This window comes from Capra hircus, chromosome 11 (assembly GCF_001704415.2).
Source record: "Capra hircus breed San Clemente chromosome 11, ASM170441v1, whole genome shotgun sequence".
NCBI lineage: Eukaryota > Metazoa > Chordata > Mammalia > Artiodactyla > Bovidae > Capra > Capra hircus.
This window is the reverse complement of record NC_030818.1, coordinates 68,196,764-68,214,508: the sequence shown is the minus strand read 5'-3', so window position 1 is coordinate 68,214,508 and position 17,745 is coordinate 68,196,764. Positions and strand designations below refer to the sequence as shown.

The following is a 17,745-nucleotide window of genomic DNA, read 5'->3' as shown; positions in this document are numbered from 1 at the left end:
CAGACTTTCTGTTGACATTTTGTTAACCTACTGTTTTGCACGTTTTTTAAAGAAGTTTGTTAAGTATTTTCAAACAGTTTTCCTACCTTCAGATCAGAGAGAAGACTGATGCTTATTGGATAAAGTGTCCTAACTTTGCAGTCTCTGGCATTCATAGTTCTGGCCACCTGAGAGCATGAATGCGAGCAGCAAGTGCCTGGGAAAGTGAGCAGGAGTGAATCAAGTTTACCTTCTCATCTCAGCCTCAATGTTCTCATCTCATTTCGTGTCCTCTTTAAAGGGAGAAGTCTGTGCTGTGGTGGCGTTTACAAAATTGAGGACTAGAAAAGTTATTTTTGGTAGATGACAAGAATCGGTTATAATTGCAAGGGATCAGGAGGAGGGCAAGTGACAGTGCTAGACTCATAAAGGTCCATCAAAGCTTGTTTTTGCCTCTCTATAAAGAAATCTCGGTAGTATTTTTAGTTATTACTGCTCATCAGTTCCATTTCCTCCACTTTTCCCTCCACACTAGAAAGCCCACGTTTATTTCTTTAAGTGAGTTCTTCTTTCCTGTAGGCAAACCAGAGCCACTGGTTTTCCACATTCCTCAGTCCTTTTTTGATGCCCTGCAACAGAGAATATCCATCGGCAGCGCGAAGAAACGGCTTCCCAACTCTACCACAGGTACGAGATGTTTCTTTAGGAAAAGCCGTAGATGTCTGGACCTTACAGAATTATGTTTGGGAAAAACTGTGCAGGATTTTCAGGATTAGGTCTTCTACTTACATGCTCAGAGCAAGAAGCCTTAACCCATCAGCTCTTAGAATAATGATCATACACTTCAAAGGCCTCATGCTTATTCTAGTAAGAGTTGACGGAAAGATTCAGAAAGCACAGCTTGATAAAAGAACCACCAATGAAGGGCAATGATGGTGCCCACCAACAAACTGGGTATTTTCTAGATATGAGCCAGTTTCAACAAAAGCATTGCAAGCTCCAAATGTTATTTGGGCTGGCTTCTTGGAAGCATATTACAGTATGTATCAAACACTAAAACTTGTTTTTCACGATTCCTGATTTTTGATGGAGGGAGATTTTCTTTTTGAAGTGATTCTCAGGGTTGGTACATTTTACCATTACAGTATTCTGATACTTATTTCTTGATTTTATATAATATCTTTCTACTAGAGATCTCAAGATACTTATTAGGTAGTATAGGAAAATGAGGGAGGAAAAAGGAGGAAGAAAAGATTGCTCAAGGGCAAATAGCCCAAGAGTGTCTATAGCTGGAAATCAGAGCTATTTCTTCAGTAAATTGATATTTGATGATATAATAGGGACTGAAATTTAATTCTGGAGAATTCCATGCACAGAGCAGCCTGGCAAGTCCACGGGATCACAGAATTGGACACGACTGAGCAACTAACACTTTCACTTTCACTTTAAATGAAATTCACATACTGTGAATTACTCCATTTAGGGCCATAACAATCTCCCATCTTTACACCTTATGTCTCTAACGTTTGAGACAATGTTGATTCTTCCCGTTTACACTTGAGATCTAATATATTAATTTTAACCCATCCCTTAGATGTTTTTAGGCCCTTCAGTGGAACTCCTTTACAATCAGGAGGCAGGGTAACAGATTGACAACCACATGAGCAAAGTTTAAACTCCATGTAATTATTTTAAGGACTCTGATTTGACCTCTGATGTATCTAAAGTTGTAAGAAGCTGTTTTATAATGGAGTCTTGTGTCTGTAGTTTTATGAAACAAAGGAAGAAGTTTCTTAAGATGCCCAAAATTAGTATCTCAAGGAAGCATCAGAGACTTCATATAGCAAAAATCCATATCATATGGTTCACCACATTTTGCCAAAACCCTGTTTATAGATTTGCTTCTAGAATTCCTTTTTAAGGGATTTCCCTGGTGGTCCAGTGATTAGGACTCAGTTCTTTCAGTGCCAGGGCCTGAGTTTGATCCCTGGTCAGGTAACTAAGAGCCTGCAAGCCATGCAGTACAGCCAAAAATGAAAAAATAGGATTTTTTTTTATTTTTGGCTGTGCTGGCTCTTCCTTGCTGTTTGTGGGCTTTTCTCTAGTTGTACAGAGCGGGGTCTACTCTCTAGTTACATTGTACAGGCTTCTCACAGCAGTGGCTTCCCTTGTTGCTGACCATGGGCCCTAGAGTGCTCGGGCTCCAGTAGTTGCAGCTCCCAGGCTCTAGAGCATACGCTCAGTAGTTGTGGCACACGGGCTTAGTTGCTCCAGAGCATGTGGGATCTTCTGGGACCAGGGCTTGAACCCATGTCTTCTGCATTAGCAGGCAGATTCTTTACCACTGAGCCACCACCAGGAAAGCCCAGGATTTCTGTTTTAGAGGGCAAGATTCTATAAGGCATGAATATCACTTCATTGAACACTCTAGAAACTAAAATGACAAATTCAGTGAAAGAGCACAGGTAATGCTATTATTTTTCAGTAGTCTAATTTTGTCCACTTTTTTTACCTTAAAGCTTTTGTTCGCAAAGATGCCTTGCCACTGGGAACCTTTTCCAAGTATACCTGGCATATCACGAATATCCTGCAGGTTAAACAAATCTTAGATACCCCGGAGGTAAGAGCTGATTTCTACAACACTGGGAGGGCAGAGTGGGGAAGAGAAAGAAGCAAGTGCAGGAAGCACCAGCTCGTTGAGTTGCGGACACTATGGAGAATTCCTTTTGTTCATCCTAAGAGATTATTTAGGAACATTCGTGACTTTATGGTTCCAACTCTGATTTTAATAGGTATTCACTGCAACTTGAGGTTGTATTCTTTTTTAAATTGGAGCATCCTTTTTTCTTTGCCTTTGGGATGAGAAAACAGGATGCTTTTTCTTGTAAATTAAATAATGCTCCCCTACTATCTGTGGTGAGCCCTAGATTAACTGGCAGGCACCTGGGAAGTATATGTATTATTTGAGATGATATGCTACTTGTGAAGTCAGTAGGTCCAGCACAATTTAGTGTCCCTCTCCAAACTGCAATTGAGTTCTCATTAGAGAAATGATTCTTAGTTTGTGTTCCTTTTTACAGGGATAGTATTAGACAATTTTAAACATTTTTTTCAACCAGATCCTAAAAACTTGAGGATTTTCCCTTTCTATGATAATGAAATATTGTGGAAAACTCAACATCATGTGATTTCATACATTAAGATTAGCTTGATTGCAAGGCATTATTATGTTCAGAAAAATAATAAATTGCTATCTGTAGAACTTACCTGTGAACACTAGGGAAGACTTATGTTAGCCCTAAAGACAATGGAGGATTCTTTAAATGCAGGATGTCACAGAAAGAAACACATGATGTGCAGGGAGGCACCGAAACAACTCAGAGTAAAGTCAAGTTGCTGAGCTGCTGTCTGTTGCACATCACTTACCTATGTCACCCCATTCCAGCTCACAGCCATGACTTGGTATGGACTGTGTTTTGCAGATGAGAAACAGGCTGTGGGAAGCTCAGCCTGCTGTTGAGTGGCAAAGATAAAACTCAGTTCAGGCTTTGTCTGACTCAGTGCCAAGGATGGTGGAAGCACACAAGACATGAGCTATAGGTGTTGTCGGTAGAGTTTTTAGGAGAAGACTGCTGCCAGCAGAGCAGTGAGGAAGGAGTAAAATGACTTTAGAGCAGATCTGTGCCGGTAGCAGTTATGTAGCCATGAAGGTATTAGGGGTTCAGTTCACTAGGGTTTGGCAGGAGTTCAAATTAAAGTTGTAGAAAAAAAGGGAAAGCCATGAACAATATATAGGAGAAAAGACAGAATTGTTGAAAAAATTTACTTGAAAATACAAGGAAAAGTTTTGAGTGCACTTGAAAGCATGAATAAAACCTACTGTCATCCAGTGTTTGTCTACTTGTGAAGGTTTTCCTTTCTCACCTTTCTTGGTATTGTCTCCATATCCAGATGCCTTTGGAAATCACCCGGAGTTTTATCCAGAACCGAGATGGGACCTATGAGCTGTTTAAATGTCCTAAAGTAGAAGTAGAGAGCATAGCAGAAACCTACGGTCGTATAGAAAAGCAACCAGTGCTGCGACCCTTGGAACTAAAAACTTTTCTCAAAGTTGGTAAGTTGGTGGTTTCAATAGCACACCTTCCTCTGAAGGTCACCTGTGTGTACTATGCTGTCCTGGACTTTGGGTCTTGACCTTAAGCAAAAAAGACACATTCATACATTTTATAAAGGCAGTCATGGGATAAGGTGTTTTGTTTCATTTGAGCCACTACTTTTAAAATAAAATTAGGGACTTCCCTGGTGGTACAGGGGTTAAGAATCTGCCTTCTAATGCAGCACACATGGGTTCAATCCCCGATCTAGAAACTCAGATCCCACATGTTATGGGGCAACCTACATGCTCCAGAGCCTGCCTATTAAAAAGAAGAGCCTGTATGTTGCAACTAAGACCCAATGCAGCCAAATAAATAAATGTTTAAAAAATAATAATAAATAAAATAAAATAAAATTAGAGAAGTAATACCTATTCATTATATAGAAATCATAGATTTTACTATAGAGCATAAAGAAAAATAAAAACCACTGATAATCCCACCCACCATGCTTCCCAAGTGGCACTAGTGGTAAAGAACCTGCCTGCCAATGCAGGAGACAACAGAGAAGACAGGAAGATCTCCTGGAGGAGGAAATACCAACCCACTCCAGTATTCTTGTCTGGAAAATCCTGTGGACGGAGGAGCCTGGCAGCCTGCAGGAAAAGCCCACCAGGGTCCTCTGTCCATGGGGTCATAAAGAGTTACGCATGACTGAAGTGACTTAGCACACAGCACGATCCCACCCACCATAGATGACATCACCATTAAGATTTTGGCGTACACTTTTTTTTCTGTGCATAGAAAGAGTTTCTGAAACATGGTATCATATCTAAATAGCTTTTTCCACTTAAAAGTATGTCATGAACAACTTTCCATGTCCGTCTTCAACATTATTTTAGACTTTTTTATTATTATAAAACATATATAATATAAAACTTAACATTTTAACCATTTTTAAGCATAAAATTTTTCTGCCATAAAGTGCTTTGGCATTGTTATGCAACCATCACTACCATTCATCCCCAAAAGTTTTTCATCTTCCTCAACTGAAACTGTCCCCATTAAATACTAATCTGCATTCCTGCCTCCCCCAACCCTAGTTACCATTCCACTTTCTGTCTGTATGAATTTGACTACTTTAATTAGAATCATACAATTTTTGCCCTTTTGTTACTGGTTTATTTCATGTACCATAATGTCTTCAATGTTCATCCACGTTGTAGCATATGTCAAATTTTCTTTCTAAGGCTGAGAAATGTTCCATTATATGTATAGCCTACACTTTGTGTATCCATTCATCTGTCTGGATACTTGGATTGCTTGATCTTTTGGCTGTTGTGAAAATGACATTTTTAAACAGCGGCATAAAATTCATTCATTAAGTTATCTCACTCTCACCAACCCTCAGTTTAACTTATATCAAACTTTTTGCTGTTATAAACAATGCTTCCTTTTATATTTAACTTCCTTTTATATTTAACTTCCTTTTAGAAAAACCTTTTATGGCCTTAATTATTTCCCAACTTATTTAGGATATTTTGGGGGATAAATTCTTAAAAGTTAAATTGGAGGACTTCCCCGGTGACACAGTGGAAAAGAACCCGCCTGCCAATCAAACCTGACACAGGTTCGATTCCTGGTCTGGGAAGATTCCACATGCCCCGGAGCAACTAAGACTGGACTGAGTGCCACAACTACTGAGGCCACACTCCAGAGCCTGAGCTGTGCAACAGGAGAAGCCACAACAATGAGAAGCCCGAGCACCACAACCAGAGAGTGGCCCCCAGTCACCACAACTAGAGAAAGCCCTGGCACAGCAACAAAGATCGAGCGCAACTAGAAATAAATAAAATTATTTAAAACAAGAAAAGTGAAATTGGAGAGTCAATGTTTATTTACATTTTTAGGACTTTTGATTTTTTTTGTCACACTGCTCTCCAGAAAGATGGTGCTAATTCTACAGTTTACTTCTGCTAACCATGTATGAAAGAGTTTCTCTTTTTTAATCTTTGTTGATCTGATAGGCAAAAAATATCCTATCATTCTTTTAATTTACATTACCCTCAAATATTAATGAGTAAGTTTTTCAATTAGTCATTCGTATTTGATGAATTGCTTTTGCTTTGTCTATTTTTAACTGAGGTATTTTAATAGTAATGACACCTGCAACAAAATGCACTTAATGAGCTCTGTGCTGGCTGTTATTTTAAGTGCTTTACACAGATTAATTCATTTAATGCTCATCGGCCTACTCGGGTAGATACTGTGATCCCCATTTACAGATGGATAAACCGAGGTGAAGATAGGTACAGTTACCTGCCCAGAGTTACACAGCTAGTGAAGTGGTAGAGCTGATCTTCAACCCCAGGCAGTCAGAGCCTTCACCCCTGGCCATCCAGTACTCACTCACCTGTCTTTCCACTAACTGGGCTATAGGCACTTTCAGGGCAGTGAACTACGTCATGGAGAAATTTAAAATTTGTAATTATTTTGTCAAACTGCTGTGAAATATATTTTTGGCTGCTCTTGTAAGATGTTTATCATGTGTCTAACTTGTTACTGCCAGTGTGTGGGAAGCTCTTTTGATTTTGGTATGCATGCACGCTAAGTCACTTCAGTCGTGTCTGACTCTTTGCAACCCCAGAGACTGTGTAACCTGCCAGGCTCCTCTGTCCATGGGATTCTCCAGGCAAGAATACTGGAGTGGGTTGCCATGCCCTTCTACAGATTTTGGTATAATTACTATCAAATTGCTGTCCTTAATGAGTTCCTATTAGTGATGATAGTTGTTTACCCAGTTTGTTTCTGGGAAATTAATTATATCACTTGAAAAATGATGACAAATTTGTTTCCTATCAAATGTTTCTACCATTGTCTTTATCTTGTTAAATTACCTACAACTTCAAGAGCAACAATGAATAATAGTAAAGCTAGCAGCTGGGATTTTCATTTTATTATAGTAAAATTGTTGTTTTTACTATAGTAAAACTCCCCCAGCATAGCATTTTCCAACTGTCTTGAAGAAGAGATAGTGATAAATATTCTCTGAAAAAAGTGTTCCATGATCTGATAAGTTTGAAAAATGCTATATACTGTATTTCTTTGATTTGAAGACCCTTGAATGTAAGATGTTCAGTCAACTTTGTAATAACTTTTTTAGTTGGAAAAGAAATGTTGCCACATGAGAACTTCCCTAGTTCTAAGATACACTGAGATCTCAGAAAACGTTACAATTGGAGTAGGGAGGCAGTAGTGAGTAGTGTCTTACAATATAGTGTATCTCTCTTAGTAACTCATCCTACAAATTTGCATATTAAAAAGATCTTGAAATAAAGATTTGTATTGAACTTTATGTAACTTAAATTTTCCCCAATTTATTTGACCAGTGGACTCTTTTCAGGGGAATGCCATTAGTATTTCATATAGAATACATTTCTGGAAAAAGCTACTCCTTGGAAGAAAAGTTATGACCAACCTAGATAGCATATTCAAAAGCAGACATTACTTTGCCGACTAAGGTCCGTCTAGTCAAGGCTATGGTTTTTCCTGTGGTCATGTATGGATGTGAGAGTTGGACTGTGAAGAAGGCTGAGCGCCCAAGAATTGATGCTTTTGAACTGTGGTGTTGGAGAAGACTCTTGAGACTCCCTTGGACTGCAGGGAGATCCAACCAATCCATTCTGAAGGAGATCAGCCCTGGGATTTCTTTGGAAGGAATGATGCTAAAGCTGAAACTCCAGTACTTTGGCCACCTCATGCGAAGAGTTGACTCTTTGGAAAAGACTCTGATGCTGGGAGGGATTGGGGGCAGGAGAAGAAGGGGACGACAGAGGATGAGATGGCTGGATGGCATCACTGACTCGATGGACATGAGTCTGAGTGAACTCCGGGAGTTATTGATAGACAGGGAGGCCTGGCGTGCTGCGATTCATGGGGTCGCAAAGAGTCGGACACAACTAAGTGACTGAACTGAACTGAACTGATTAATAATTTCAGATTAAATTTATTTCATAGCATATCATAGTCTTAGTTTGTTATTTTTATTCAGAGCTATAATTTATTTGTTTTTTTTAATATTTCTATTTATTCATTTATTTTTTGGCCTTGCCACACAGCTTGCAGGAGTTCACCAACCAGGAATTGAACCTGGGCCATAGCAGTGAAAGTGCTGAATCCTAACCACTAGACCACCAGGCAGCTCCCTGGAATTGAATTTTTTTAAATATCTTTTTACCATCTTTTGAGAAACCTCTAAAGAACCAAGTGCAATGAAATTTAAGTACAGTTGATGTCCAATATGAATTTTAGGAATCAATTTCTAATACTGAAATAATGTTACATTTCTGGAATAAATCCTATGTGGTCTTTTTTCTTTTAATATATATGTAGATTCTAATTGCTAATACTTTATTTAGGATTTTTTATTATCTATTCAGAAGTATTCAGTTCAGTTTAGTCACTCAGTCATTTCTGACTCTTTGCGACCCCATGAATCACAGCACGCCAGGCCTCCCTGTCCATCACCAACTCCCGGAGTCCACCCAAACCCCTGTCCATTGAGTCAGTGATGCCATCCAACCATCTCATCCTCTGTTGTCCCCTTCTCCTCTTGCCTTCAATCTTTCCCAGCATCAGGGTCTTTTCAAATGAGTCAGCTCTTCGCATCAGGTGGCCAAAGTATTGGAGTTTCAGCTTCAACATCAGCCCTTCCAGTGAACACCCAGGACTGATCTCCTTTAGGATGGACTGGTTGGATGTCTTTGCAGTCCAAGGGAGTCTCAAGAGTCTTCTCCAACACCACAGTTCAAAAGCATCAATTCTGCGCTCAGCCTTCTTTATAGTTCAACTCTCACATCCATACATGACCACTGGAAAAACCATAGCCTTGACTAGATGGACCTTTGTTGGCAAAGTAATGTCTCTGCTTTTTAATATGCTGTCTAGGTTGGTCATAACTTTCCTTCCAAGGAGTAAGCATCTTTTAATTTCATGGCTGCAGTCACCATCTGCAGTGATTTTGGAGCCCAGAAAAATAAATTCAGCCACTGTTTCCCCGTCTATTTCCCATGAAGTGATGGGACCAGATGCCATGATCTTCGTTTTCTGAATGTTGAGCTTTAAGCCAACATTTTCACTCTCCTCTCTCACTTTCATCAAGAGGGTTATTAATTGCCTACAATTTCTTTTTTGGAGGCTATCTTTTTTGGGTCTTGGTAATAGTTATATAGAAAATGATTTGTATGTTTTGAACTATTTTCCACTTTTGTCTGTTAAATTTTACAAACTCTTTAAAAACTTTTTTTAACATTTTCTTGGAACTTTTTAATTTTTATACCTTTTGGAATTATCAGTTAATTTTTAAAATTCATGTTTGATAATAGGAACATTTAAGGTTATTATTAATATCTAGATAGTCTATAATCATAGTTTAGTTTCTGTGTTCCCAGTGCTTTGTATTTCAATTTTCTATTTGGTTGAGGCTTTTGATTTCTATATTCTTAAGTCTCCATTCCTACTTTTATTACTTTGAGTTCCAAAGATGCACCTTTTCAAATTTTTAAAGGAATTTAAAAATATTTTCTCACTAACCTAATGTACGACATGAATTTGTTCTAGCAAATGTGTTATTTATCCAATATAAAATTTTGTATAGCTTTAAGATTTATAAAACTTAGATAGAGTTGTAATACAATTTCCTACTACAGTTTTGTTTCTCTAAATGCCTTCTGAGATTGCAAAAGCCTTTAAGTACTGCAATGCAATGTTTTTCGGTACATTAGAGTTATTGACAGATGTCAATGTAAATATATTATCTTAGTCCATTTGGACTGCTATAACAGAATACTGTAAATACTGTAAATACTGGGTGACTTAGACAACAGAGATTTCTTTCTCACAGTTCTGCAGGGTGGGAAGTCCAAGATTCCTACAGATTCGATGTCTGATGAGGGCCTGCATCCTGGTTCAAAGATAGCCATCAGCAGCCTTCTCTCTGTGTCCTCACATTTCAGAAAGGGCATTTCTGGGGTCTTAAATAAGGGCATTCATCTCACTCATCAGGGCTCTTCCCTCATGACCTAATCACCTCCCAAAGGCCCCGCCTCCAAGTACTGTCACCCTGGGGATTAGGTTTTCAATTTATGAATTTGGGGAGGATACAATAATATTAGGCAGAAATTTTAGAGAATATAGATTCAGACTATAGCAACAGTTCATCAGTTTAAAAATAACATTTCCCCTTAATTTGTCTTTATGCAGTATTACAACAGTGACACCAGCTTTCGTTTTACATTTTTCTGATGACACTTTTTTGTGACACTTTGCTCTTGTTGAATCTATCAGTATTATATTATTTTTATTTTTTCTTATTTTAATATATCCCCTTTACTATAATTAATATAGTTGTTCTGCTGTCTTCTTGGTTTTTTATTATTATTATTTATTATTTTTGGCTGTGCTGGGTCTTCTTTGCGGTGCAGGCTTTTCTCTAGTTGCAGCAAGCAGGGGCTACTCTCCAGTTGCCCTGTGCAGACTTCTCATAGCAGCGGCTTCTCTTATTGCGGAACGTGGGCACTAGAGTGCACAGGCATCAGTAGCTGTGGCTCCCTGGCTTAGAGCACAGGCTCAATAATTATGGCTCATGGGCTTTGTTGGTCCTCAGCACGTGGGATCTCCCCAGATCAGGGACTGAACCTGTGTTTCCAGCATTGACAGGCAGAATCTTTATACCATTGAGCCACCAGGAAAGCCCCCTGTCTTTTTGTGTTTTTCTGTTTTTTGCTAAATGGACTATGTTTTCTATGTTTACTGTCTCCGTGTTTTAGAGGTGATACCATATGCTTATTTTTAATTCTGCTAGTACTTTATATTTATTCAAGAGCATTCTTTAACCTGAGTTAAAGGTTTTTTCACATTTAAACCTTTAATATTCTGGACTTTATCTTCATGTAAGTTATGAAGTAAGATTCTGTCATCTTTTAGTTTCTTCCAGATAATTATGTAGTTGATGCACCCCATTTGTTATAAGAAACACTTACTTATATTTCTTACACTAATTGAAAATACCATTTTGGCCTTATCTTAAATTCTTCTTTTTGTATCCATTTTGGATCTTTCTGTTTTGTTCTTTTCATCTGTCAAGATATATGCCAGTACAACACTCTTGTGGTTATTATGGATTTGTAATATATTTTAGAACCATTTGGATTTTAATTCTGTTTCTTTCTGGTTTCCTTGAAACTTGACCTTTTCTTGCTAGTCTGCCTTTTCATCTCATCCAGCTGTCTGTTCCTCTTAGCCTGGCCTCTCCTTATGATTCCTTTGGCCCTATTTTCCTAAAGGCTGGGTCTTACTTTATTTGAGAATACCAGACAGTTCCCTGAAATTTTGTTTTGGATAGATAGAGCAGTAATCACTTTTCCCTTGTCTTGATTCTTCTTGTTGCCCGCCCCCTACCTTTTTTCCTTCTCATATAGTTTTTTTTTTTTTTTACTTCTTTTTCCTTTTAAAATTTGTGAAAATTTATTTCAAAATTGTACTAATCAATTCTTTTTTTTTCTTTTTTATCTTCAGGCAACACTTCCCCAGATCAAAAGGAGCCAACACCTTTCATCATCGAGTGGATCCCAGATATTCTTCCCCAATCCAAGATTGGTGAGCTTCGAATCAAGTTTGAGTATGGGCACCACCGCAATGGGCACGTGGCAGAGTACCAAGACCAGCGGCCCCCCTTGGATCAGCCCTTGGAACTGGCCCCTCTGACCACCATCACTTTCCCTTGAAGCAAAACAAGAGTCTTTTGCTGCTAAATTTGCACATCCCCACCCTTTGACAACTTTAAATACTAGTTAGACACTTAGATGGCTCTGTTCCTTAGTGAACTACTCTTAGCTAAGATGCAATTTCTCAGTGCATTCAAGTGAATTCTTTTGAAGAAAAACTCTTCTTGTAAATAGCCCTTTTGGTGCTGCTGTGTATAGTCTTCATTTAACTTGGATGATATTCCTGGGTAGTTTTTAAAGAAACAGAAAACCAGCTCACTTACCTTCCTGAAGGACTCACCTTTAGAGTTTGTTTCAACCTTTTTCTAATGTTCTAAGAAGTCAGCAGCACTCCACCTTATACTAACATGTTGGAAAATTAATAATACCTTAGTTAGGGCAAAATGTTGAAGATCATCCTGACAGAGTTCCAATCATATCCTTTTATTTTCTTCTCAAATAAAGCACAGTGTCACTAGTTTTTATAAATTATATCTTGTGTTGGCCTAATTATAAAAGTATAAACCTTTTGGGAGATTTAGGTGATAGTGAACTTGGAAAAAGAGATTCAGGTGTCAAGGCAATATTGATTGACATTTCAAACTAACGCTTGTAATTGCTCGTTCACTTGATTTTTATTTCCCTCTTTACTCTCCAAAAAGCTTAACAGGTGGTAAAATTCAGTTTATATTTTTTAATTCATTGATCACAGAATGGAGATACTGAAAGTCACAGAATAGAAGCCTGCCTTTAAGGAGAAAAGAAGAGAATGGAACATTTCCTATTTGCCTGTTACATCCCAGGCATTTTCATTTATAATCTCACTTAATCATTTTTCTCATTTAGTCCTCATCATTATTTGAATTTAGCCACCACTCCTTCTTTTATAAAGTTAAACAGTCTCTCTGAGATTAAGTATCTTACTGGAAATAGCATTAAAAATGTTTCATTTTATTCCAAAGTGCATGTTCTTTCCACTTTATCATGTTGCTTTTTAATATAAATTGTTAATAATTCATTATCTTTGGAAGACAAGAAAAGTGTATAGGTAGGCATTTTTGATTACACATAACAAAAAGCCAACTCTAACCAGCTCAGGCAAAAACAGGAATGACTGACTGGTTCATGGACACTAAAATAGGGCTAGACAACTATCCTCAGGTAGAGCAGGGGTGTGGTTAGGCCTCAGAACCCCTGAAGCCAGGGTCCATCTGACCCATCTCTGCCTCTCTTGAGGCTTCATTACCATCAACGCAATGCAGCTCCTTCTGGTAGGATATCTGATTCCTAACACATACTGGACAGCAAAGAGATCAAATCATTCAACCCTAAAGGAAATCAGTCCTGAATATTCATTGGGAGTACTGATGCTGAAGCTGGAGCTCCAATACTTTGGCCCCCTGATGTGAAGAGCCAACTCATTGGAGAAGACTTTGATGCTGGGAAAGACTGAAGGCAAAAGGAGAAAGGGGACAACAGAGGATTAGATGTTAAGATAGCATCACTGAGTCAATGGACATGAATTTCAGCAAACTCCAAGAGATGGTAAAAGACAGGGGAGCCTGGTGTGCTGCAGCCCATGGGGTCACAAAGGGTCGGAAAAGACTTAGTGACTGAACAACAACAATAAATGCACGTGAAACTATGGCTTTCACTTCTGCTCTAGAGCAGGACTGACTGCTCTGCTCAACTCGAAAGTACAAAGTCCAAAATCCCCAAAGAAAGGTCTGATGGACCTAATTGAGGTGGGAGACCGGTCTGTAAGCATTTAAAAAGGACCTGTGCCCCTACATGAAGGAAATGGGTAGGCAAATTAAGGGTTGTTTGTCCTCTACAATTGAGGGGCTGGCTAGTGTGGAGAGTTCTCAAGTGCTTCAGACAATGGGGAAGATCTCGTTGAGGAGAACCCAGAGGTCCAGGGAGAATTAGACTTTGTGCTGGGCTCTAAAGGAGAGGAAAAGGGGAATTCCCTGGTGTTCCATGCTTCCATTGCAAGGGGACACGGGTTTGATTTCTGGTCGGGGAACTAAGATCCCACAAACCCTGCCACGTGGACAAAATAAAAAAGGATAGGAAAGGCTTGGATAAGTATAGAGAAGAGGAGACATTAAAACTAGGTAAGGCAGCGTGCCTGCCTGAAAAGTAAAAATACCCAAGGAAACAGTGGCTGGCCTATTCTAAGTCCTTCAGTCTTTGAGGACATCAGTGACAGTTTTTTGATCAAGCTAAACCTGTGAGTGACAGGCAAATCCTGGCTCAGTCTAGCAGTACTTGACTCTAATCTTGGGGGCCATTAGAACCACATGGGCCATAAAATACATAGCTGGGGCAAATAATTTACCCAAAGAGGCTCCCCCTCCAGTGCTGGGGTATTCACGCAGGACCCCCCTGGCCCATCAACACAGTCCATCAAAATCTGGCATGGGTTCAGAGTTACATTGACACCCTACCAGGTCGAGCACAGTCCTAAGAGTACCAGTAGGGGTGCTGCACCACTCCCAGCATCCAAATACCTTTGGGACACCATCAGCAGTGACCTCATTTCAGACCTGCCCCTCACTACAGGAGTAGAGTGGGCCTAGATACTCCCATCAGTCCAGTGCTCTTCAAACCCTGCACCCACCCATACACACTCCCACCTATACCATCTGCTGCACACCTCCTCCATTAATTGTTGGTCTCTCCCAACTCTGAGGGCTGCCCATCTGCTGCCTTTCCATGCTGCAGTCACTGTGTGTATTTTGGAGTGGGCAGTGCAAAATCTTCCCATGTCCACACAGCCTCCTGCCTACTGCACAGACTGACCATCCTCAGACTGAGTGTATACTGATGGGCATCCTAACTCCTCCTTCAGGCAACAGAGCCAAGCCCCTAACACAGTGGGCATGGTGAGAACTACTTGCTACTCCTACACCCAGGACACTTTGGTTCACATCTGCCTCTACCAAAATTGCTAGCATCTCAACAGCTTGCTACTATTCAGAGGCATGAGAGGCCACTCAGAGACCTTCAGAAAATCTGACTCTAAGAACCACCCACCTAAGGGAAGTTCTGTAGGCCTGCCACCTGGCTCTCTCAAGGTACCAGAGGTCATCAGTTCTGTGACTTTCTGGGAAGTCTTCTCTCACTGATTCCTGTTCTGTCTGGTCAGCCAATCATTTCCCTTTCCCTCCAGCCCACATGTGCATACACAGGCACCCACAGCAGCCCCCATGCCAGGCCACTTACAGAGTGCAACCTGTATATGTCATCCCAGAGGAACTCCTCTATCACTTCCTGGTCTCCTATGTCAGAAACAGGCCAAGATTTGCCCTCCACTAGAATTCAGGGAACTCCTGCTTTATCCACTGAAGGGGAAGGAATGAATGGGCAGGGGCTGCCCTCCTCCAGCCCTTTGAATGAATGGACTCTCTCAGCCAAAAGTCACAGACAACACAGAAAAGTCAGTCACAGAGAACAGCCCTGTGTCTATTTTGTTGGTGAATTTCCCAAGATGAACCTGCTTAACTCAACATAGTCCCTTTTTTTTTTAAATCTTACAGATTCTGATTTCCTACTTTTCTTCTGGCCCATCTCTTGACAGTTCCTGACATTCCTTATTTGATCCTCGTTTAAAACCTCCTTACAGGGAGTTCCCTGGTAGTCTAGTGGTTAGGAGTCCAGGCTTTCACTGCTGTGGCGCAGGTTCAATCCCTGGTCAGGAAACAGATTCCACAAGTCATGTGGCCCAGGTAAACAAAAAAACAAAATCTCCTATCTGCCTGCCCTCCCACATCCAGGCTCCCTTCACATCTTTCTACCATCCCACCTATCTCAACAAGAAAGGGCAGGAGGAGGACATGTTTACACTAGTGCTTTAATGTGCACAGAAATCACCCACGGATATAGTCAGACCATATATTCAGAAATTCCAGGGTGGGGTCCAAGAGTCTGCAATTTTATCATCCAGCTGGATGATGCAAGTTGCTGGACTGAAGCAATGCTGCTAGAGTGCAGGTTGCACTTTGAATTGCAGGATCTAATACCAGCGCTGGTGCAGACCCTCACCTTTCATTGCTAATGGGAGAGGGCAGTGCTTCTGGTCAGTAACAAGCATATAGCTATGTGGTTCAAGGCACATATTAGTGGGAGCTGTTTTATGGCGCACTACTGCAAAGCTGATCCTATGGATGAAGCCTTGCTCCTGGGAACTAGTCACCATCTGACGGTTATAGAAATACAAAGCCGGTCCGCCACCATCTATTTTCCATGCAATTTTTCACCCTCTCCCCAGACTACCATCTTTAGGGTTCAGAGTTTAACCGCTGGGTTCAAACCCCTTACTCCGTTACCCGTTTATGAGCCGTGTAACCTTAGGCAAGTTTTTAAATCTCTGAGCCGGTTTCCTCCTGTGGATGATATGCATAGTAAATGAGACAGTCTGTTAAACGTTCATTAAATACTATTACCCTTAACCTATTGTTCTGTTTCTCCTCTATCGTGTTTTTCTAACTTGGTTTTGGTGCTTTTCGTCCCTCAAGAGCTTTTGTACTTAAAACCATCGCCCTACAGCGAGTTCACAACCTGATTAAAGCAAAAGGCAGGCCAGAAGTAAACACGAAAAGGGATATTGCTATTCCTTTCCTTCATATATTTTCCTTTGCTTTTTTCCCCCCAAGTTTTCTATAACCAACAATGTAACTTACACTGTTAAGCTCGAGAAAAGGCAAGGTTATAACCTTAAAGGAAGGGGGAATAAGCTACCACACTGTACTGATAAAAGCAGCAAAAGAAAGACGCTCCGGTGCCGAGGGCGAAGGCTGGTCACGCGGCCACCGCCCCCTCGGCTCCGCAAGCTGACGTCAGTCACGTCCTCCTCTCGCCGGCTCCGCCACTTCCGGCCACCTTGGGGCTTTTCTTCCACCAGGCGGCGCCGCAGGACGTTCTGTTGTCAACGTCTCTTGCGCAGCCGCGTCAAAGCCTCGGACACGTCACCACCTTCGCGTCTTTTCTGGAGAGCGCGGGAAGGCGCCAGCTGGAGGACGGTGACGTCACCGGGGTTCCCCGCGTGGCTCTCGGGGGCCGGGGCGGAGCCAGGGACGTGGCGCGCGCCGGGTGGGGGCCGTGGGTGGCGCCGGGCACAGGTCCTGCCGGGACTGACCGGGCCGCGCCCGCCGACGCTGCCTCGTGACCCACTGTGGGGCCGGGCCGGCTGCCCGAGCTGCGGCAAAGGTGCTGAGGAGGCGGGCTCGGAGGGGAGGGGTGCTGGCGGCCCGGCGTGAATCTCTCCCGAGGTCTTTAGCCGGCCAGGCCGCCCAGGCGTCACCCTAACCTTCACATCCTATGTAAGGCCGGGCACCGACTTCCTGTTATCCTCGCGCTGTTGGGGCCCATCCTGGACTCTGGCCGGCTGGTCCGCCGGGGCGGCGGGGCACGTGGGGCCTGACTGCACCCAGAGCTGCCGCGCCAGACCTCGGGCCCCTCCCCGCCCAAGCCTCGCCCTGGCTGTCCTGCCTGGTGTGGAAGAAGAAGAGTGCGTGGCCTCTGGCTGGCCTGTCTGCCCTGAGCGAGTCGTTCAGATCTCCTTTTCAAAACACGGTCCACTCCCCAGACTCACTAGTCTGTGCCTAGCAGCCTAGTAGTAGTCGGCCAGTCAAAATGTAAAAAGTTGCTTTTCCACTTTTTCCCACCGGCCTAGAATCACCCTAACCCTTAGAGCCACGTTGCAGGGCCGTTAATCCCTGCGTAGTTCTTAAAATGCTTTGTGTGGTTCTAATGGAGAGAAACTTCCCTTTTCCTGGCATGAGCTCCACAGCCTGCCCAGTGAGTGGCTGTAGAAAAGGTGGCAGAGGGCTCATCCATTAGCTGATGAGTTGAATGTGGGGCCTGATGAGAATTTACCGAAGGGTGGTTAGGGGAATTTTCTCTGG

At 41.6% G+C, this 17,745-nt stretch overlaps 1 protein-coding gene across 3 annotated transcripts in view; it reads left to right on the top strand.

Moving 5' to 3' along the window:
* Nucleotides 1–12,797, top strand: part of C11H2orf42 (chromosome 11 C2orf42 homolog) — a 44,841-nt gene extending 32,044 nt beyond the window's left edge. For 2 of the 3 annotated variants that reach the window (XM_005686841.3, XM_013967789.2), the window contains 4 exons: nt 559–666; nt 2,499–2,599; nt 3,931–4,093; nt 11,649–12,797. In XM_005686841.3, the coding sequence (XP_005686898.1) occupies nt 559–666; nt 2,499–2,599; nt 3,931–4,093; nt 11,649–11,857 (581 nt within the window). In that variant the 3' untranslated portion in view covers nt 11,858–12,797. The remainder of the gene's footprint in view (nt 1–558; nt 667–2,498; nt 2,600–3,930; nt 4,094–11,648) is intronic. The other variant, XM_005686840.2, reaches the window with a different exon arrangement.